Source organism: Prionailurus bengalensis, chromosome C1 (genome assembly GCF_016509475.1).
Source record: "Prionailurus bengalensis isolate Pbe53 chromosome C1, Fcat_Pben_1.1_paternal_pri, whole genome shotgun sequence".
Lineage (NCBI taxonomy): Eukaryota > Metazoa > Chordata > Mammalia > Carnivora > Felidae > Prionailurus > Prionailurus bengalensis.
Window position 1 is genome coordinate 216,627,465 of NC_057345.1, and position 23,372 is coordinate 216,650,836.

The following is a 23,372-nucleotide window of genomic DNA, read 5'->3' on the forward strand; positions in this document are numbered from 1 at the left end:
AAATTAAGACAGGGAAAAACGAACAGCACACGCGGGGGCCCCGGACCTCCCGATGTCTTTGGCCGTGGGCTAAAGTCCCCCACTGAGGGCAAAACTTCAAAAGTAGCCTCAACCTGGCCCGTTTCCATAGGAAAAGCCAGCAGCAAATATTGACCCCAGGATCAATGGTTTCTGTCGAAGCCGCAGCAGGCAGGCCAGGGAGGCAGGGGGAGCAGCAGGCAGGCCGAGAGAGCAGGCCAGGTCACACGTGACCAGGAGCCGCTTCGTCCAACGCCGAGAAACGATCTCGCTGCCTCTGAATTAAAACTACTCTCCCCCGAACGGAGAAGATGGTGACGAAGATGCCGATTCTTCTGGTTCTTGGAGTGAACTTCCTGTCTTGTGCAGGTAAGCAACTCAGCGCCACAGCCCCCTGCCCTTCATGCTGCAGGTGCCGTCCTGGCCCGGGGCGGGGGCGGGGGCGGGGGGGTTGGGGTTCTCGTCTCACCGTGTCCCCCGTGTCCACTCGCATCCAGGTTTCCCGGTGTATGACTACGACCCGTCCTCCTTGCGGGAAGCCCTCAGCGCGTCCGTGGCCAAAGTCAACGCCCAGTCCTTGAGTCCGTACCTGTTTCGAGCCTTCAGGGGCTCAATTAAAAGGGTAAGTGCGGGGGGGGGGGGGTGGGGGGGGGTGGGGGGGGGCGCCTGGGTGGCTCAGTGGATTAAGTGGCCGACTTCGGCTCAGGTCATGATCTCGCAGGTTCGTGAGTTTGAGCCCCGCGCCTGGCTCTGTGCTGACAGCTCGAGCCCGGAGATGCTTCCGAGTCTGTGTCTCCCTCTCTCTCTGCCCCTCCCCCCGCTTGCGCTCTGCGTCTCTCTCTCAAAAATAAATAAGCATCAAAAAAACATTAAAACAAAAAAGGGTAAGTGAGCGTTCTATCTTCTTGATTCCTTTTTCTACTGCTTTCTGTTCTGTTTTTTTTTTTTTTCCTTTCGTCTATTGGGTGCCCTTGAAAATTTTTTCCAGTTTACAAAGATAATAGCTAGTCCTCTTTTCAGACTTTTTACAAAAAATTTTATTTATTTATTTATTTGTTTATTTTGATGAGAAAGCATTTAATTACCGTTCTTGTCATAAGACCCTCAAAGCCACTTCGGATGCCAGATTCTTCTGTCCCTCCCTCCTCTGGCCTGGCTTCCTCTTTCCAGATGTTGCCCTTTGTGTATCCTGCTTCTGTGTCCCCGTCCCACCCCCCACCCCCCCCCCCCCCCCGTTCCTCTTGAGCAGTTCTCTATGAGGAACAGCTCCTTTATTAGAAATGAGGTTTATTTTCGATTTCGGAGGTCCCCCTCCTCGCCCTCAGAGGAAATAAATTCTGGCTTGTAAGCCAAAGAAATCCCACCTTCCTTTGTCAATTTGGTAATGGTCTGTTTCCTGTTAGCTTCGGGAAATGGGGAAAACATGAACTTTCTTGGGCTTCCGATGACTCAGTCTGTGATCGGCCAAGAAAGAAACACAGAAAGAGGCTTCAAAGCCCGGACAGCAAGTCCCCTGCCCCTCCCCCCTCCCCAGGGGACTTCATGACCTACTTTTATGGTCCTGGGCCCTGGGCCCGGTTGGAACAGAAGTGCCCCCAGGGTAGTGGGTGCTAAGGTGGGAGGTGGGGGAGGGTCTGTAAAGTGGCAGGTCGCAAGACTGACAGCTCCTCTCAGCCAGGCCACAGGGCACCGGGGTGGGGATGCAACCGGGGGTCCAGGCGGCAGCTATGCCCCCACAGGGGCAGAAGGGCCTTGCTTTCCCTCTGCCTGCCGCTCGCCTCTCCCACCAGGACTGGGCATCACCCTGGCTCACGCTTAGCTTGCTCCCTCTCCTGCCACGGAGAGCACGCAGCTCGTGGCTTTCCTAGCCTTGGTTTCCAAATACAGCACGTCCTTCTTGACCTTTGTCCAGAAACTGGCTCAGTTTCTCACGTCCGGATTCCCAGGAAATTAACTGAATTGTCTCAGTTACGTTTTGTAGTTGGGCCCTAGGTCATGAAGATGATGGGCTGTGTGTCAGCTAGGGGCCCAGCCTAGGAGCAGGCTGTCAGGGCCCGGGGTGGGGGTGGGGGGTCACTTGGCCCCGACGTTGTGGTTCGGGGACACTGGGAGATAGGTCAGCGCCCAGGCTGAAAGGTGAGTTCCTTCTGGAAGAGTAAGGATCAGAATAAAGGACTCCCCTTTTGCACACTGGCTGCCTTGGTTTCCATTTTCTGCATTTAATGAAATGTACTTGTGGTGTCAGGGGCTCGGTGCTTACAGACATAAGCTTTAAGTTTACCTGTAACCCGCTGATACCACAGAAGCAAGTTAGTGGTTTGTCACGTGAGCAAGGGCTCGGGGCAGACCCTCTTACATGGGTCCCGACACCATGGAAATCTGGCCTGTGGCGACAGGCTAGGACGAGGCGCCCCAACCCAGGCAATTGATTCTACGTGACTTGAGCCCACGTTTAAAAAAGACGGGAGAGGAGAAGACAGTGACCTCCGACGTGGACATGGGACCTGCTCAGATGCTTCCGTCAGGGGCACGGGCCGGGGAGGACAGTGGACACGGGCCTTGTGCTGGGGAAAAGAACGGAACTCAGGTCCCATCGGGGACGGAGCAGAGGGTAGGAAAGAAGGAGGTTGGGTTGGACAACGACATAAACAAATGAAGGTCATTTCGGAGGGTGGGGAGCACTGCGGGGGGGGGGTGGGGTGGAAACAGAACAGGCAGAGGGAGGGGTGGGCGGGCTGGGGCTGGGGCAGCGACAGATGGGGTGGAAGCCTCCGCCGTCATATTTGAGCGAAGACTCAGTCAGTGACAAGAACCTCCATCCGTGGGGAGACCGTGGGGGAACCTGGGGGACCAAAGGCCTTGAGAGAGAGGTCGGAGAGGTGGGCCGGATTGGGGACGTTCCCGGAGCATGACTTTAAGAAGCTTGAAGCCTGTTTTAAGGACAATGGAACATGCACATACGCTCAGGCAGCTCTTTGCCCTTGGGAAGGTCTCCCCAGCCACCGGGTGGAGTGGGGTGCCAGGGAGGAGGCTGGGCCAGCGACCCTAGGCAGCAGGTGGTGCTGGAGGGCAGCTGAGCCTGGGGTGGGTGCGGGGAGGATGGGGGTGGCTGGGTTCTGGGACAGCCGTAAGCAAAGCCACGGAAGGTTTGGGATCCTTTGATGTCGGTGCCCCTGTCTGTCCGTTTTTACCATTCATCTTCTTTTCTTTTCTTTCTTTTTTTTGGTCATTGTTTTGCTTTCTAAATTATTCTTAGTTGTACCTGATCTTTACTTTTTGTCCAATTGTAAGGATTAGTTGGAAAAACCTAAATGATCACCGTGTTAGGCTTCTCCAGAGCAGAATCAATAGTGTGTGTGTGTGTGTGTGTGTGTGTGTGGAGAGAGAGAGAGAGAGAAAGAAATGTGGGAGGAGAGAGAGAGAGGGAGAGTGAGTGAGATTTACTTTAAAGAATTGGCTTACACTATGTGGATGGAGGTGTGAGAGATCTGAACTCTGCAGGCGGGGGGGGGGGTGCTGGCAGGTGGACGTTGTAGTTCACGTCGGAAGGCAGGATGCTGGCAGATTTCCTTCCTGCTCAAGAAAAAGGCAATTTTGTTCCATCCAGGCCTTCAACTGATTGGGTGAGGCCCACCCACATTAAGGAGGGTGATCTGCTTTACTCAAATTCACCAATTTACTTTTCCTTTTTTTACTTTTTAAATGTTTATTTACATTTGAGAAAGAGAGAGAGAGACAGAACGAGAAGGGGAGGGGCAGAGAGGGAGGGAGACACAGAATCCGACGCAGGCTCCGGGCTCCGGGCTGTCCGCAGAGAGCCCGATGCGGGGCTTGAACCCACAAACTGTGAGATCATGACCTGAGCCGAAGTCGGATGCTTAACCGACTGAACCACCCAGGCGCCCCCCACAAATTCACCAATTTGCATGTGAATTGCATTCAAAACACACCTTCATGGAAATATCCAAATATCCATTTGACCAAAACTCTGGGTATTGTGGCCCAGTCAAGTTGACACATAAATAAACCATTATAATCACCAAAAAGAATTGTTATGGGTTTATATATTTTTGTTTCTGTTTGGAATAAAACATTTTCTGTTTGGAATAAAACATTTTCTGTTTGGAATAAAAAATTTTATTCTGTTTGGAATAAAAAAAACCCAAAATATTCTCGTTATACAAAGTCAGAAAATACAACGAGAAAGAAAACACCAAAATTACTATCTATTGTCCATTCCTCTGAGACCACCACTATGAACATGTGGGAGAATGCTTTTTTGGATCTTTTTCATATATTGGAATAAAATATGTTTTGTTTGTTTTTTTACAACACACAGTAGCATAGTGTAACGTCAGTCGTGACGTACTACAATTTATTTCAGCAAAGATGCTGGATTTTGGATTTCCTCTAGTTGATTCCTTACCGTGGGGCATTTAGGTCGTCCCACCTTTTTCAAACAACACAGAGAGGAAATTCGATGGTTGAAACTGAGTTTACGTGAAAGACAAAACCATTAGGCTTTCCTCCTTATTCTGAACAGAGTGCTTAAAGGTGCTTAAAGTTGCAAAAAAAAAAAAATGGTTGCAAACTTATCTCAGAGTTCAATAAAATCATCTGTACTCCAAAATTCCCACATTTTTGTCTTTTCAACCCAGCCTTTGTGTCTCCAGCTGGCTTTCGCTGGGTCGCTTTCAGGGAAACTGCTGAAGTGTGACCGGTGAGAGGGTCCCACCAATGGTGTCCAGCAGGAGAGAGCTCTCTCTGTTTACGAGACTCCGATTTATTAGCCAATATTTTAAAATTACGAGTAAATGAGGTAGTAAATATTGTGGAGGCTGAATTTTTAGTCTTACTTCTTTCCAGAAAACTCTACTTCTATGAGCACGCCTCACCCAGTGTTAAAAGGGACATGAAAGGACGCCTGGGTGGCTCAGTGGGTTAAGCATCTGACGTCGGCTCAGGCCACGATCTCGCCGTCCGTGAGTTCGAGCCCCATGTCGGGCTCTGTGCGGACAGCTCGGAGCCTGGAGCCTGCTTCAGATTCTGTGTCTCCCTCTCTCTCTGCCCCTCCCCGCCTCACTCTCTTCTTTCTCTCTCTCTTAAAAATAAATAAACATTTTTTAAAAATTAAAAAGAAAAAAAAAAGGAGGCACGAAGGCGCCCCATCCCGGGCTTGGGGTTTGCTGCTTATTTCCAAACAAAATGTTCTACGTGTTCCTGTTCTTTCCTACGTGTGAATGGTCTGTGCTCTCAGAGAGACATCTCCCCACCGTCTCCTCACTGGGAAGTCGGTTGAACGTGTTGTTGACTCTGATTTGCCATAAGGTCGCTCAAGGACTGAAAGGGACTTGAGTTTTGGAGCCTGGGTGTGTGGTCGGGTACTGGGCTGTGGCAGCTCCCGTCCAGCCTCCCCGCTGCCATCTTGTTCCTGCCCCCCCACCTTGTGTTTTCTTTGTAGCGGTCGTGGTGACTCACATCTTAGCTCTTAAATCCTTCTGCGAACTTTCCATTGCAATGAGAATGAAATCTACACACCGTCCCATGGGCGACAGACCATCAATTACCGGACACACCCCATCTCGCACACATCATCGTGTAGAGTTCTTCTCTTGTTCATTTTGCTTCGGCCACAACCTCTGTTCTGCCCCAGGACATTGGCCCTGCCTTTTCCCCACACGACGGGCTCTTTCCCATTCTATGAGCCTCGGTGGGAAATATTTCTTCCTTGGGAGGATTTCTCTGGCATGTTGTCTCCAGTATTTCCTCCTCTCCATCCCCACCACCATGTTGTTTTTTTCCCTCATAACACCATAACCGTCTAGAACGACCTTGCTTAGTTTCCTTTAACGTGTTTACTGTGTGGCCCTCCAATTGGAATCCAAGCTGCATGGAATCTTCCCTGCTCTGCCTTTGGCGCTGGGCACACAGTGGGCAGTCATTAAGTCACGGGACTTCTGTGTCATCAGAACATTGCGGATTCATCAGGGAGTTTGGAAGTTTCCCCCACTATCTCACCCTTGGTGGAAAGGAGTGGACAATTGTGCAACCTCATTTATGGGTCAGAAGTGATCAAACAGGAAGCAGGACTAGACAATACTGTGCAGCAGAGTTGAACTTACCCTTAATTTCTTATTTCGGGGATTATTAAGAAGTCATGGAGCGTTCTTTTAGGAAAATGTCCCTTAAGAATGCACCCAGTTGATTCTCGCTATTGGCAGGGGTTGCGTTCTATGAGGTCGCCACGCACACTAAATTAGTACCTACTGAACCACTGCTCCTTGCCTGACACGCGTGTTTTCTCCATACGGCACATCCACGATTTCTATGTTTGGGAGCCCTGGACAGCACTGTAAGGCTACACCTGGGGGGCCATTTTAAACAGCAAAATCACCAAGGAAAAAAAAAACACAAAAATGAGAAAAACACGGTCCAAAAAAGAGCAGGAAAGGGGCGCTTGTCTACAGCACGACAGCGGAAACAAGAAGGCAGACTGCTGCCTTGTCTGATCTCCGCTGGGAACGTGGGCGCAGGACAACTCAAATCCTCAGCGCACGCGTGTGGATGACTGCAAAGGGACCCTGAACCTCCGTTCTGGGATTATAAATAAATTTGAGCAAGTAGGCAAATTGGCAAAAACGGAATCCGCCATGAGGATCAGTTATAAAGGTAAGTCGTCGTAAGCAACGTCGACCTTGGAGTTCCCGCCAAGAACGCCTAAGTTCTGGCTCCGTTTTTTTAAATGAAGTATTATGTGCCTTTGGAAAAACGTTTCTTCTTGTCTCAGACTGAGGGCCGGGAACTGGGAGATTGTGAGTCCAGAAGGCTCTCACCATGGAGGACTCTGTAACTTTTTCTTACTGTGCAGGGACAAACATTTGGAGCATTGCAAACCTCAGTAGCTCACCCATGGCAAACTGATGCTTTGTTTTTGTGAAGGTCTATGTCCTGGACCAGGATAGCTTGAGCATGGACCTAGAGTTTGGCATTCGGGAGACAACATGCAGGAGAGAATCTGGAGAAGACCCTTCTACCTGTGACTTCCAAAGGGGCTACTACATGGTAAGCATGGCGGGAAACGCCGCGTCCCAGAAATTAACCTGCAGAAGTGCCTCTGTGACCTGGAGCTGTGCCCCGTCACACGGACGCTCTGGCATCCGGCCACACTGGGAGGCACTGACTGTGTCTGTGCTCTGCTCCCTGCGCAGGGGCGCAGTGCGGCTCAGTGGCTGAGGGCTTGAGCTCTGGACTCCATGGTGTTGAGTGATCCTGGCAAATTGTTTAACCCCTGCTGCCTCAGTTTCCTGCTCTTTGAACCGGGTGTAATGATGGTTCCAGGCAAACTGAACACAAAGAGGCCAATCCCAAAGGCCAATTCCAGAGGTGTTTCGAGTTCCATTTTAAACTGATCTAAAAACTGTGTCCTTGGTGTGAGTCACCCTATTTTGCAGTTGGCTGTTGTGCAGTATGTCACCTGGCTCTGGTTCTACTGAACCACGGTGTGTTCCGTTTTGCATCCCCGGTGGCCAGAACGTGGCCCAACACTTGTTCCCACCCACGGGCAGGTGTCTGGGGTGAGCAGGCCACCACCACCGGGCCAACTCTTGCTGTCCAAAATGTTTGCCTAAAGACATATGAGTTTTCAGAGTTTTGTGAGCTTATGAGTTTGTTACTTTATGAGTTCGTTACTTTATGAGTTTGTTACTTTATGAGTTTGTTACTTTATGAGTTTGTTACTTTATGACAGGGTCGCTTGGCAATGATGTAAATTCTGAAAAGGGAATCCTTTGTTTCGCGACCTGTTTCATGAGACTTTTCTCTGTGACTGTTGGGCGAAGGACTCAAACCCAAGTGTCACAGCGTCTGCTCCTAACAGACTCTCGAGGCCAAAGGAGAGGAGAACGCAGTCCTTGGGTTCTTCCTGCTTCCTTTTGTTCCATTGGGAAACTTCGGGGCAGCTCTCTCAGGGCTCACGGGGTGGGGAACACGTGATACCCACATGCCTGACAACACATCTTTAGGTATTTCAGCTGTGTCTGCTTCGCTGCTGGGAGATTTTCGTTTTGGGAACATGAGGTGCCTCTGTGAATTTCCCCTTTCCGTCTGCATCATTCTGTCAGGCGTTACGCTATCACCTGATCTCTGAGATGGGTCCTAACCCTTTCTAGGAGCCGCTGGCCACGGAGCTCACTGTTTTCTTTTCCAGCCGGCAGTTGTTTGCAGAAGCACGGTGCGGATGTCTGCCGAGCAGGTGCGGGACGTGTGGGTTCGCTGCCACTGGTCATCCAGTTCTGAGTCTAACAGCAGCGAAGAGGTAGGACCAAGGCCTTGGGGTCCCCCGGGACAGCGCCCTGTAGGCTCCGTGTGGGTCTGTGACAAGCAGACACGTGTGATTGAGTCACTGGAGTATCCCCAGGCAGGGGCAAACACAGCTTTGCTCACTTGGCTGGAGTCTCCCCTCCTTCTCCAGCCTCTCTCTCTCCTTCTCTCTCTTTGTTTCCCAGAGAGTTGGAAACAGAGAGCTTAAAGCGACAATTGGCAAATCTTTAGAGTTTTAGAACTGAGTGTGCAGGCCACTGACGCTGTGGTTTAGTGGAGGGAAAGGGGAGGGGCATTTTTGTTGGACTAGAGTTCAAAACCATTTAGCAGCTCTGCGGTCCAGGTCAGGGTACTTAACTCCATGATCGGGCACCTCTTCACCAGCGAGATGCCGGCAGTAAAGGCCATCTGACAGTGCTGAGAGAGTTGAGTAAGTTGGTGGACAGGTAAGATCTGGCCCAGCGTCTAGTCCATGAGAGATGCTTGGTGAATGGCGGGCTGGCCCCTCACCCCCGCAACTGCGCTGAAATTGATTTGGTTCCAAGATCTATTTCCCGGGTGTTAGGACAAATACGAAGGACTTCCTTTTCCAGACTCCACTGAAGCTTACATAAAGTCTGATGTGTTTTTGAGCTGACACACTCACACATCCATGGCCCGGCTAATCCAGAAACGACAAGGACCAAGCACAGCGTTTCACAAGCATTTTGTGCATGTGGATTTTGTGGCTTATATGGGAACAGCTGGGGAGAGAGTGAGACGCGAGACAAGCAAGTCCCGGCCCGTGTGGAGTTTGTAGATGAGTAAGGGGGGGCTCCGGGCAGCAGGGTTGATCCTGGCTACCAGGCAAGCGTTTGGGGGTACATGTTGAGAGGACGGAAGATCGTCTGGGTGCAGGGAGAGCTTCCCTGGGGAACTGACGTTCACATCAAGAATGTCCATCAGTTCAAAGGGGACAGGTGTTGAGGGGAGGAGGAAAAGTGATTCCAAGCACGAGGGGACCATCGGGGAGTTCTGTGAAGTGCAAGAGAAGCTGGTGGGTTGGAAGGGACACAAACCATTGTGACCGCAATGAGCAAAATACGGGCACAGAGGCACACGGTTGATCGGAGACAAAGGCAGGATGGACCTCCGGGGTCATGTCTAGGGTCCCTGGCCTCATCCTAATGACGACGGGCCTATTGATGGCTGAGAGCAGTGGGGGCACCAGGGGGCTGACAGGACAGGTGCCAGGGAATGCTAACGGGAGCTGGGAGTTAGTAGTGAGTGTTGAGAAATGGATTCTAGTTCATTCTGTGGCCTTTAACGTGTTGAAATGAATCCAGGAACTGCCCCCCTCCATTTAATCCCTCTTCCACCACTGGTTTGATAAGTCAATTCTGATCGCACGACCCACAGATCTGTTGCAACTTTTTCATAGCATAGTGGACTGTCGGCTTGTCTTCCAATCTGAGTTTTATAAGAAGACTCTGCCATTAAGTTAGGCGAGCCCCTGAAAGAAGCAAGATTTTGAAATAAACCCTCAGGTGGATGTTCTCCAAAGATTAGGAAATCATAAAGAATTAGGGGCAAATTAAAAAAAAAAAAGAACTCCTTAAATTCAAGAATTCGTAATTCGAAGGAAGAAAGAAAGCAGATGGAGATTTCAAGTAATTCCTGGAAACTCTGAAGTAGATTTCATATATGAAACAGAAAAAAAAAAAGAGAGAGAGAAAACAGCTGCTAACCATTTTCAGCGAAATAAGCAGTGATATTAGAAACAAAAGATATGGAAACCAATCGGACAATAAATTTCATATTAAGAAAAGAAAAAGAAACATAAAAGAGACGAGACTAGGATGCATTTAGGCATCAAACAAAGAAGTCATTGTTGGAGGTAGGAAATAGAAGAAATAAAACCAAAAAAAAAAACAAAAAAAAAATCCCGGAGTAATGAAAATGAAGATCGTTTGAAAAACATATGCAGGTTATAGAAAAATTTCCAGGGAAAGGAATATAATGTGAAGAAAGGGTTAAGCCATGGAGAATAAGACTGAAAAATCCAAAATATGAAGACTAAGGACTTAGATCAAAGGGAAGATATCTCGCGTGGATATGATGAGAGAAACTCTCAATAGTAGAAGTTTGGAGTTTTTCCTTACGTGATTTTAAGAAGTATAAAAGCTGTAAGGACACATGAGGGGGAAAATGTCTCAATTTGCTAGCATTCTGCTGTCCTTAGTCAAATGTATATTTGAATTATAGGCAGTTTCTATGATTTCTGGTTGATTTGGAAAGAGAAATCTAGAGAGGACGGAGGGTTCTATGTGCACACGAGTGCACAGTCGACCACTTAATGGTTTAGTCACCGTCCAGAGTGCGGCGCTCATGCCTGTAGGTTGATGGGGGAACTTGACTTCAGGCAAACCCTGATGTGGAGTAGGTGGGATGAGATTTGCCTCAGGCTTCAGCCAGGAGACCCAGAAACAGTCCAAAGGGAGAAACTGAGGAAGAATAACCAGAACGGAATTCTGAGCTCAGGGGATGAGAGGTGACTGTATTCCGTCGCAAATGATAGAACTTGAACTACAAGTCGCCGAAGCCAAAATGGGTAAGTCCCTGGATCACATTCCCAGAAAGGAAGGGGAGGAGTTGACCTCATGGACCCGTTCATTTGGGCGTCTTCAATGCCACCTGGGCCAGCTTCTCCCTCCCTTCCCTCCCCCCTCTCCCCCAAGCCCCACCCCTTCCCCTCTCTTCCCTGCTTCCCTCTCCTACTGTAGATGAGCTTTTTCCTTTCAGCAAGGCCACAAGCTGCTCCAGATTCAGATGCTCTAACTTAGGAGGAAGAGGGAGCATTTCTCTCTAGCTCCACTGGACATGCCTCTTGGCATGACTCCCTTTGGCCTGGCTTAGGTCATGTGTGCCCCAGGCCTTTTTTTTCAAGTTTATGGAGCAGAGAGAGAGAGGGGGTGAAGAGAGAGAATCCCAAACAGGCTCTGTGCTCATAGCACTTGGTACTTAATTCCGTGAACCAGAGACAATGACGTGAGCTGAAATCAAAAGTCGGACACTTAACTGACTGAGCCACCCAGGTCCCCTCCCTTTTCTTTTTTTTAAAAAATTTTTTTTTCAACGTTTATTTATTTTTGGGACAGAGAGAGACAGAGCATGAATGGGGGAGGGGCAGAGAGAGAGGGAGACACAGAATCGGAAACAGGCTCCAGGCTCTGAGCCATCAGCCCAGAGCCCGACGCGGGGCTCGAACTCACGGACCGCGAGATCGTGACCTGGCTGAAGTCGGACAGACGCTTAACCGACTGCGCCACCCAGGCGCCCCTCTTTTTTTTTTTTAATGTTTATTTTTGAGACAGAGAGAGACAGAGCACGAATGGGGGAGGGTCAGAGAGAGAGGGAGACACAGAATCCGAAGCAGGCTCCGGGCTCCGAGCTGTCAGCACAGAGCCCGACATGGGGCTCGAACTCACGGACCGTGAGATCATGACCTGAGCTGAAGTCGGATGCTTAACCGACTGAGCCACCCTGGAGCCCCCTTCCTTTTCTTATTTATTTATTTATTTATTTATTTTTGTTTGTTTTTTTGTGGGTTTTTTTGTTTTTTTTTTCTTCCTTTTCTTTTAATAACACCTTTACTGGGTTATAATCCACATAGCATACAACTCACCCTTTTAATGTGTCCAATTCGGTGGCTTTCAGTATATGAATATATACTGAATATAGCCTCCACTATCTAAATCCAGAACATTTGCATCAACTCAAAAAGAAATCTCACCCCCGTGAGCAGCCGTTTCTGTGCTCCCCGTTCCCCCAGCCCCCAACAGCTTCTCATCTGCCTTCTGAGTCTACGGATTTGCCTATTCTGGCCATTTCATACAAATGGAATTATACAACACGTGTCCTTTTGTAACTGGCTTATCTCACTAAGCATCGTGTTCTGGAGGTTCCTACCTGCTGTAGGATGTATTGGTACTTCGTTCCTTTCTAGTATTAAGATTCTATTGTACGGATATACTACCTTTGATTACCCATTCAATACTCGATCAACACTTGGGTTATTTCCGCTGTTATGAACGATGATGCTACGAGCATTCGTGCGCAAGTCTTTGTGTGGACGTATGTTATTCAGTGGCTTCATGGAATGTATTTGTGCAAGCCTTTCCCTAACTGAACACATTAGGGGAACTTCATACCCAGAAACCCCCCACACCTGATCTAAATGCAGTCTGTTTGCAAGTTCATAGGAAAGGTGCCATATTTCTGGTCCCCCACAGTTGGGAGCATGTTCTGAGTCCAGTGGAAAGCTTTTCAGGCGATTTAAACATCGTGTGATTTGTTCTTCCCCATGTGCTTTCCTAGACACACGTTTGACACCACATAAAGTTATTTAATACAACATATTGCCTTATTTCATTAAAAATGAATTGGTAATACCTAAGAATCTTCCTGATAATATTTGCATTTTTTACAATGTCTTTTTTTTCCCCTCTTTCACGTGCTGATCTATCCTGATGCCGAAATTGACTTAGATGGGTTTTGGAGACATATTGGGATCCTCTACATGGAGAAATCTGTACCTACCTGGTAAGTTGAGATCTGTTCTTTTAATGTGTTTTTTTTTTCTTGAAACAACTTTATATTGTAGTTCTCTGTTAGTGAGTCATTTAACGCTGGAAACACTATACATGCCTTTGAACAATTATAGTGTTTCCAGAAGATGAGCATTTTTTTTTGTTCCTTTCTTACAATAATACGACAATAATACAATCTTACGACAATAATACAACTTTTCATTTAGGTATCTCTTTATATTTATAGAGATTTTCCATATATGATTCCATCTGAGGTGTCAAACAAACAGAGCAGATGTGAGTTTACACCTTGAGAGGCTCCCCCAACTTGAACAGGCTTATTTCCTCCTGGGTGCGCAGGCCGAGTTACAGGACCCAGGTGTGCCACAATGTGTGGCTGGAGGGTCTGGACTAAAGCTCATCTAATTGATCGAGGGCGAATTCTGTCATCCTGAAGCCACGTGATGAGAACCAGCCATCCCTTTAAGAGTCTCGGTTGGGGGAGGGAGGGCCCTCCTTGCTTTCCTTGGTTAGGGTTCAAAGGGCTAGGGGCCATTTTTATCTCCCTGAGCCTTTTTCCCGGTGCTGATAACTACAAACCTATTTGGTGATCTTGCACTGTTTCTCGCTTAAAAGGAGGCATATTTGGGGCATCAATAATGAATGAAAGCACAGAACATTCTGGAAATGGAGAAAGGGGCCTTGCCTGACGACCATTCCTGTATTACAGGTCTCAGTCCTGACAAGTCTAGAAGCGAACGCAGTGAACGGTCGCTCGGTAAGTGGTCCTGCTTTTTTCCACGCAGCACCAGCAGATTCTTTTTGGATCGAGCCAGACTCTGCTGGCACCATTTCACAGTAGATTAACCCCCGAAATACAAAATATTTCAAGCGCAGCACTGCACAAGCTCGCTTTGCGAATCACTGAAAAGGTAAAACTCGAGGCATGGAAACTTACTTAAATGTTAGCAGGAATCGAAATGTCACAGCTGGCTCAGGACGTCAGCGTCGACCTTCCCTCCTGCCCCACTTTGGGGCATTTTCTGAAAAAGCGTGAACTCTCTCGAACCACCTCTTTGCCATCCGCTTTCAAAGGTGTTTTGGGGCCCGCGGATGGAGTTAACAAGACCATAGTTCCTCTCTTTTTACGGATCATTTTCCTCGTTTAGTCTTCTTCATAGCTCTGGGAGGCAGGTGTTGTTTTACCTGCTTTTATAGACGAGATAAATGATAATTCGTGGTGTTAATCGCAGATGCAAAATGCAAAATGCATATGCAAAAGTGCTAATCGGTTGACACGGCTTTGTCTTTCACAACCATCCTGGGAGGCCGCACTGTGTTCCTTCCCATTTTGTAGATGGGCAAACGGAGGCTTAGTGAGTTTCTGGAGTTTGTCCAAGGCTACATTGCCAATGTAGGACTTGATACAGCTCTGTCAGACTCTAAAGCTTCTGTTTTTGCCAGTGCTATTTTCTGGACGAGCTGTGAAATTCACTTTACTTTGGATTTCTTCATTAAAAGGAATAACACAGATAATAATATTATATTGAGCCCGGTGTTTGATCCTCACTAGGCATACTGAAATTTATCTGAAGTGCTGGGGCTTACAATCCGAGGCTTGATTTCAAACAAAAAGTTTTAGACACCCTCTGCGTTGTCTGGGAGAACGTACAATTATTTGCACAGTGCGACCATTGCTGAGGACGTTTTTTTGAACACTTCTTTTTTGGAATTGCCTTCAGAATCTACGGCCCATTCTTTCAAGCTGCTGCAGTGGTGGAAAATGGGTGTCCTTGGATCTGGTTTTGGAAATAGCCAAAATACATGTGATTAATCAGAGTAATAACCAACTTGGGTACATTAGTTATAGATTGCTGTGTGTCAAATTACCCCCAAATGTAGCAGCTTAGAGCCACAAATGTTTGTTATATCACAATTTCTGAGGCTCAGGAACCCAGAAGCAGCTTAGCCGGCTGGTTCTGACACAGTCTGTCACAAGGCTGCAGGTAAGGTATCGTCTGGGGCTGTGATCTCATTTGAAGGCTTGACTGGGTCTGAAGGATCCACTTCCAAGGTCACTCACGTGGTTGTAAAAAAACCTTGACGCTTCATGGGCTCTTGGACTGAGGGCTTTAGTTTCTCCCACTGTGGGCTTTTCCATCGGGCTGTCTGAATGTCCTCAAAACATGGCAGCTGGCTTCCCCCAGAGACAATGATGAGAGAGAGACAGAGAGACAGAGAGAGAGACAGGAAGAGAATGAGTAAGCTGCAGAGCACCTGAGACAAAAGACACGGTCTTTTGTTACCTAATTTTGGAAGTTGTATATCACTTACTTCTTTGTATTTGATTAGTCACACCGACCAACTCTGGTCCAGTGTAGGAAGGGAATACCCAAGTGTGAATTCCAGGAGGCCATCTTGGAGGAGGCTGGCGACTACAGTGGGAAAATGCCATTTGGGACCAAAACTATTTTACGTCTAAATTAATGCGACTGAGCCTTCTTATATGGCTCAGAAGATAATTCCAGAGTTGCATTTTAAAAACGCGTCGGGCCCTGGGAACATCACGGATGCGGTTAAACATCCGTCTCCGAGATTTCTTTGAAGATGACAATTTAATTTATTTCACCAAGTGTGTGTGACAAGCACTGGGCAGATCTCACGGAGGCCTGAAAGACAAATGTGACAGTGCCTGCCTTTGAGGCTTACAGTAGTGGCCGGGACAGGTCACACGTGGAGAGAAACACACACGGGTTCAGCTGTGATGTCTCGCAGGGGAGGGGGAGGGACAGCCGGGGAGGGCAGATGGAGCCGTCCTGTCTTGGTATCCCTCGGCCGTGTGGGTTTGTTTATGCCGGCCACGACCCTTCCGACTACTTATTGTCACGGGGCCCGTGTCATCTCAGATGTTGGTGTGAATGACAGAGCCTATCCGTCCTTCCGTCTGCAGAGAGCCTGAGAAGGATCTTTCCTCCCGGGAATCGAGGGTACCCGTACAAGGGGCACAGAACAAGGACAAACGCTGGCTTTGAGTAACAGCCTCGAGGTAAGGGGACACGGCTAAAAACATGCGTATTTAGAAAGAGAAGCCGCTTGGAGTTGAGTGCCCGGACGGACGCCGCGGCCCCCAGATGTCCTGCTCGGCCGCTCGGCTCCTGTCCTCGCCTTCCCACCCCCTCGTCTCCTCCCAGGCTCTGCCCCTCCGTCGCCTCTTCCATCCCATGCACCTCGAGCTTTCTCCTGTGGCTCTTAGATTTGTCACCACTGGTGTCGTCACGTGTTGAAGAGCGAACAGACAGACAGAACAGCCGCTCCTTTGACGCATCCCCCTTCCCGCAACTGCCCCCCGCCCCCGTCCGCTAAGCTTCTCGACTCCACCGTGGCCTTCGGCTGCTGCCCCGCTCTTCTCCCCTCTCATTCGCCTTTTGCTCCTTGCACCCTGGATCTTCAGCCCTCGGATCCGTGAAATCAGATCTGCCTGCCTCTCCTCGATCGGTAATTTAAATACTGGTGACCATTTGTATTACCTTCTTGGCCCGCTGTCTCTTCCTTCTGCAGATCGCTCCGCAGTCTCTTCCACTTGCCCGCCCTCATCAGTGATCGGCAGTTACTTCCAAGCACACGTCTCTTACCACGCTCTATCCCGAGATCCAGGCCCACTGGATGCAGTTGCTATGGTTACCTGTGACCTCTCGGGTCCCACCCAGCCTCCTCGTCAGCTCCCTGCCTTAATCGAGGGCATCGCCATCCACCTAATCTTCTCAAGCTCAAAATTTTAGAGCACCATTGACTCTTTACCCTTTCTCTTCTCCCAACATCCACAGGGGTCCAGTCTTACCGAGTTGGGCCGCACGTTTTCTCTGGTATTGGCCGGTCACTTGCTCGCCATCACCACCGACCGGGGCATGCTTTCCTGCCTCCGGTCCTGATCTTATGCTGTCCACCTTGCACGCTGTCCTCAGGCTTCTCTTGAAACACAGAGGGGTCTCTGATCCTTTCCACGTAACCCCCCTAATGCTCGCTTCACTTCCGGGATAAAGCAGAGGTGTGCAAAAGACAGGCGCTAAGCCAAAAGGAAGAAAAGCCTATTGGCCCCCAGTGCTGTGGGGAGCTGCACACTGAGCCCTGCTTCACCAAAGCAGCCCTGAGTGTCACCGACTCTCACGAGTATATAGATTCCCAGTTGCTAGGGCATTTGTAGCTAAGTCTTGTTAAAGGCTCCCAAGTAGTAAGGGGATATCAGGAAGTGGACACCCAGAAGGAATCCTCAGATGCGATCACAGACATCGATTCCCTGCACATCCAGTTTTGCACAGAAACACAAGTTAATAACAAAGCTTGGGCTCTCACAGGCTTCAGTTTACACAGCACTGTAACCCTTCAGGATAAAGTCCAAACTCCTCAGTGCGGCCCACAAAGGCCTTGGTGACCTGGCCCCTGCCCACTTCTCCAAGTCGGCCTCACCCCGAAGCTCCAGCAGTACTGACATCCGCCCGGCTCGCCCTGCTGTTTCCTCTGCAGGGAACTGCCCCCTGGCTGCTCTCCCCTCACTGGTCAGGTCTCAGCTGGGCATTCACTCTTCCCATGGGCGGTCTCCTCTGATCCCTTTAGGACGGTCCTCATCACGGGGCCTCCACACTCGTCCGTCCCCTCTCTGCCGCATCACGTTGCACGGGACCCCCGGGCGCAGGGAACTTCACTTGCTAACATCCGACTGCCCAGCACAGAGCCTGGCACGCGGCAAGCGTTCAGCAAGTAGTTTTGAGTGGGTGATGGAATCTTCCACGTTAGGTCCCTGAAATAGTTATTTTTTAAAAAATCACTTAAGCCTCGTATAATTAATTTTTAACCGCCGGAGTTTGAAGGAAGTCAACTGGCATTTTACTAAAATAGAAGGAAAATTTACCAGTGAGGCCGTATTGGATGAAAGATGCAAACAGTAGGTTTTCTTTTTAATCCGCGTGCCTCCTAAAAATAAACACCAGCTTCGTATGGAGATCAGGAAACTACTCATTACGAAGAAATGGACTCATCATATTCCTTTTTTTTTTTTTTATAAATTTAAATCATTTCCTTTTGCTTTATAGAGCATCCTTGGGGAAAAATACAATGCTCAATGAACTGGCTGTATTTCATCTATTAATAATATGATTATATTGGGCATATACGCATACATGTATTGCAATACAAATTCTTGATTTGATTTCCATAACAAAATTGATTGCTTAACACATGTCTCTTTAAAGGCAGTGGAGGGGCGCCTGGGTGGCTCAGTCGGTTAAGCGCCCGACTTCGGCTCAGGTCATGATCTCACAGTTTGTGAGTTCGAGCCCCGTGTTGGACTCTGTGCCGACAGCGTGGAGCCTGGAGCCTGCTTCGGGTTCTGTGGCTCCCTCTCTCTCTGCCCCTCCCCTGCTCACGCTCTGTCTGTCTGTCTGTCTCTCAAAAATAAACATTAAAAAAAAAAAATTAAAGGCCGTGCAGACGAAAGGTTCAATGCGGCCGTCCTCACCTGGACACTGACTTTGAGTTAAGTCCCAGTTATGTCCCTGCCCCCCCATGACCTTTAGATTTCCCCACTGCGCTCTGAATTTCCAGGAATCACAAAATGAGCCTGGGAAGGCCAGCACAGGGTCTGGAACCAGCAGACCTGGCTCCCAGCCTGCTCTGTCACCACGAGCTGTGAGACAATGTTCCACTCTCTTAACTTCTCGGCTCACTTCCTTCAAAGGAAATTATTATTATTAGTTTTGTATTTGTTTTTGTGCCTGTTGGACCGGGAACTCCTTGGGGATGCATGGCCTTGTCATTCTTATTAATTATTTTAGTTCCTACCATAAAGTTAAGGATGATGTCTAGACCATAATAAAGGTTCAATCAGGTTGGAAGGAAGGAAAACACACACGCATGACCCAAATCAGGACAACTATTTGCAAGCTGTGAGTGACATTCTTCCAGTGGGGAGCTCCTTGAAGGCGGAGGCTTTGGTTCCGGTAGCTTGGAGCCCTCAGACCCTGGTTCAGCTCCTGGAACAAAGTAGGGGCTGAGGAAGTGTTTTTGTAATTCAATAAACACTGTTCTAGGATTCTTTCAGGTTGCCAGAAAATCATTTCGTACACAGGAGTAGATCGTGAAAGGTGATATTTAGACAAGAGCTTTGGAATTTTTGTCTTATTTGCCCCTCTAATATAGGGGCCATGAAAATCAGGCTCTAACCCTCACACTGGAAGGGATCTTTCTGAGTGTCTAACCCTTGCTTGATCCTTATAGCTAAATAGTCCACACTCCTTAATTATGCAGTGGCCAGATGGTCACAAACCACACCAGACCGCAGCAGTGTGAGCGAGGCCTTTTCTTTACGTTGCCACGTCGATTTGTGCGGATCCCTGGAGTTCTATGTCCAAGAGCAGCAAAGGAGGCCATTGCCAGTGAGGCCTGTTGGGGATAGCTGCATGGTGGAAAGAATCAGTCTCAGGATTATTTCAGTTTGCCCAACAAGTACTCAACTCCCAAGGGTGCCTGCGCCTGTGTTTGGACCCTTTATGTGCATTGCCTTTTATAAATCTTGCAACAACTCCTATGAAGCTTAGCCATTAGTGTCTGTGTTTTGGAGATGAGGAAGCGGAGGCATCGGAGAGTCTTGCTCTCAGAGGGGGTGTTGAGATTGGGGTTTTCACTGTTGATGTCTGGGTGTCTCTCTTCTCCCGCCTGTGATACTGTACCTCATGACAATACCTCCGTGTTTAAGAAAGATCATGAAAGGGCAAAGCCCCGAGGATTATTTATTTAAGATACATGTGTCAGGTGTGGGGTGAAGCTAGGTAAGCAGCCGGCTGGAAGGTAGACTAGTTGACTGGAAGTGTTGACACATACCTATGTGTCATCAGCCAGGTGGGAGGGGTGACCCTACAACACGGGCCCCTAAGTGAGTGGCTGAGCGATTTCCATATTCGGGTGTGAGACCCGTGGGCGACCACTTCTCATGATCTCCCATGGCTCCCACCTCCTGGGGGAACCAGACTCCATCGGAGATGGAAAAGACCAGCCGGTGCTTGGGAGCTGGCAACCTGGCTATGCGCGGGCTGTGTCTACTTGTACTCTGTCTGCCCTGACGCTCATCCATGGCACGCACGTGACGATTACTCCACCAAGTACAGTCGGTTCTCATTATCATCGTAGTTATGATCTGTAGAGTCGATGCCAACACTGATTTAGCGGCTGCTCAACCATTGCTCCTGTGGGTAATACAGGGTGAGGCTCCTGTGAGCCTCTGGTCACCTTTCATCAACCAGTCAGTGCGTGACCTTGATGTATGTATGCGTGTTTCTGTTTAAAGGCACCTTATTTACCATACTGTTGATCCACGTAGAACTCACGGCCAGCGGCACTGCCACTGGCGCCTGAACCGCGTTTCTCTGACACAAGCGTATCTCCCCGAGGCGCGTCACAGCCCGTGCTTAGCAGCACTAGACAGCACTGGGGCTCCACGTGTGGGGGCCCCAAAATCACCTCCAGGAAGCACAAAAATAAACCGCGAGGAGGACACTGGTTGACAGTCTGAGCCGCAATGAGGGGGCAGAGCGTCGTCTTACGTGGCCCACAGCACCCGTGTTGGGAGACTCCCTGAGCGTCTCCTGGAATGAATGGAAAACCCCCAGGAGGATTGATCTGGGGGGTACAAAGGAACGTTAGCGAGCAGGCGAGTTTCTGAGAATTCAGAGGGTCTACAGAGCAATGGTTTCCACCCCTCGCTCCTCCCCATCCCCTGTTTACTCTCGTGGGTTCTCTTCCCACCTGGCTTGAAAGAAGTGGGGTCTGTACTGCTGCCTCCTCTTTCCATTGGCTCCGCCCTGCTCTCTCTCCGCCTCTTGGGGCTTCCAGCCCCCTGGCCTTCCCTGTGCCCACTGGACTTCGTGGCTGCATTTAGTGCCTCTTCCCTGGCTCTCCTTTCAGCCAAGACTTCTCTCTCTTCTGCGTGGGTCTCTCTTCTTCTTCCTGCACCCCGAATGGTGGTGTTCCCCAGGACTCCGGCCTCAGCTCTTCCTCTATGCACTGTCTTCTCTTTCCTGGGTGATCCCAGGAACCCCCGGCACTTTGATGCCTCTCTGTCCCGGGAGCATTCTGCCCTCCGTGTCCACACTGCACCTCTACAGCGTTTATAGACTGTGCCTTAACCAACAGCGTGCCAGATGCCTGCATCTGTGTATCCTGTCACATGCTCAAGGCACAGTTCTTCCCTTCGGGACTGGTCTTTCTCCTGTAACCAACTCATCTTCCTGGTTATCCAGAATCTGAATAACAGATTAATCTGAATAACATCTTCCTGGTTACCTGAAACAGAATCCTCTCGGACCTCCTCCCTGCCCTCCGCCACCCAGTCACTGCTTTCTGCTGTGTCCCTCTGAAGTTTCCTGGCTCTGTCCCTTCGCTGGCCCAGTGTGGACAGTGTCTTCATGATGGCTTCATCTTGTTCCCTCAAGGTCACCTCCACATGCCACCAGAATTGTTAACACTGGTGGGGGCAGGAGTGGAGCGGGACACAAGGAATGGGGCCCTCTGCCCCGTGGTGTGGTCCATGTCTGTGTCCCCCGATCCTCTCTGCCTCCACATTGCACAGAAGAGTCACATGGCTGATTATTTCCATGGGCCCCCAGTCTGGCTCAGACCTCCATTCCCAGGCCCCCGATGCCCTGCTACAGCACCCCACCTCCACCTTGTCCTCGGGGTCTCCTGCACCAGATGAATTCCTGGAATTACATTTATCATACTGTATTCTAGTCCCTTCCGGTTTCTCTACAGTTTGTGATTTCTTCCTTCCTTCCTTCCCCCTTCCTTCCCTCCCTTCCCTCCTTCCTTCTTTCCTTCCTTCCTTCCTTCCTTCCTTCCTTCCTTTCCCCCTCCTTCTTTCCTTTCTTTCCTCTCTCTTCCTCTCTCCTTCCCTCCCTTCCCTCCTTCCTTCTTTCCTTCCTTCCTTCCTTCCTTCCTTCCTTCCTTCCTTCTTCCCTCCCTTCCATTGAGGCTACACCTTATTCATCTTTGTAACCCCCAATACTTAATGGATGCCTACATGCTATTGAACAGATGAATGGATGACTGTAGCTGAGACCTGTCTCCTGCTTTACTGATTCCGGTGGCTCCCTCGCTTGTACCCTGTCTCTTTCCTGGCTGCAGCTTTGCCTCAGGCACCCTCTGGCCCTTTCTTTTTTGAGACTTGAGCTTCCTTTCTGGGGCCACCTCCCCTTCCCCCTGCAGGTTTCTCTCACTTCTTTGTCTGAGACGCTGACCATTTTGAATAGTTGTTCCAGTCTCTAGCGCCATCTTGAATTCCCCTTGAATACACTCAGGAGTGCTGGGCCCTGAGCTTCCATAGCAAGGAAGTGGAAAGCATGCTACAGAATCTAATCCCTCCCCCCTTCTCTCTTTCAACAGCAAAATGCATTGGAAGGAATAGAAGTTCCAGAGAAGAAAGATACTTTAGGAATTGTGTAATTTTTCTTTTGATCAGTTCCAGTGGTTAATGAATGTCTTACTCTTCCTCTTTTTTCACTGTTCGATTTGTTTTTTCTTTGAATAGGCATAACTGTCGGGGCACCTGGGTGGCTCAGTCGGTGGAGCGTCCGACTTCAGCTCAGGTCATGATCTTGCGGTCCATGGGTTCGAGCCCCGCGTTGGGCTCTGTGCTGACAGCTCGGAGCCTGGAGCCTGCTTTGGATTCAGTGTCTCCCTCTCTCTCTGCCCCTCCCCTGCTCACGCTCTGTCTCTCTCTGTCTCTCAAAAATAAATAAATGTTAAAAAAAATAAAAATAGGCATAACTGTCAAGTTTTTAGATAAGAAGCAATGACATGAAGAGATTAGTATTACCTAAGGATTTTAGGAGCTGAGGACTCACAAAGTGGCCACGCTTAGCCTAATTATGTCAAACACATGTTTTAGATCAATATGCAATGATTGTAAGTTCCTTACTCTTAAAGAGACAGTCAGTCCCAGGCAGCTTGGCGTTAAGAGTGTCTTTCCTTTTGTGACTTATGTTAATTTTAAAAAATAAAGGACCTGAAAAAAAAATCATCTGGTGATTTAGGGATGAAAAGGCAAAGGCCGTCCCCTCCCCACCACCCAAATGCCCCTGTCGATTCTTTTTCTCCAGACTTCTCAGTCCTGGGCGTCAATACAGCAAAGCCAGCTTTCTGTCAAACCAGGTATTGCCGGGAATGAACCCAAGGACAGAGGTCCATGTTCCCAAGCCACTTAGCGATTGCTGCAGTTGGGTGGGGGGGGGGCTCTCCTGGAGCCAGGCCCTTGTGAGGTGTCCTGGGGGATTAGAGGAAGTGAGAATCTACAAACCCAAACACAGCACCTCACCAGTGAGATTGAAACCCCGTCAGTTTCCCAGGCTTTCTGTGAAGACGTCACAAGCCCCTGAGAACCATTTCCTGGATGGGAGGTACATTAAGACGTTATCGGTCCTT

The 23,372-nt window shown here is 49.2% G+C and overlaps 1 protein-coding gene across 3 annotated transcripts; it reads left to right on the plus strand.

Moving 5' to 3' along the window:
• The first annotated feature begins 204 nt into the window (after window positions 1-204).
• On the plus strand, window positions 205-22,726 carry SPP2 (secreted phosphoprotein 2). Of its 3 annotated transcripts, none has more exons than XM_043578224.1 (8): window positions 205-387; window positions 516-640; window positions 6,958-7,080; window positions 8,225-8,332; window positions 12,864-12,918; window positions 13,636-13,683; window positions 15,856-15,951; window positions 22,713-22,726. In XM_043578224.1, the coding sequence occupies exons 1-7, from the start codon at window positions 330-332 to the stop codon at window positions 15,939-15,941; spliced, it is 603 nt and encodes a 200-aa protein (XP_043434159.1). In that variant the 5' UTR covers window positions 205-329; the 3' UTR covers window positions 15,942-15,951; window positions 22,713-22,726. The 3 variants fall into 3 exon arrangements, with proteins under 3 accessions (XP_043434159.1, XP_043434158.1, XP_043434160.1); XM_043578223.1 differs by lacking the exon at window positions 22,713-22,726 and adding an exon at window positions 16,464-18,122; XM_043578225.1 differs by lacking the exon at window positions 22,713-22,726 and adding an exon at window positions 22,480-22,709 and having other exon boundaries at window positions 213-387.
• The last annotated feature ends 646 nt before the right edge of the window (window positions 22,727-23,372 follow it).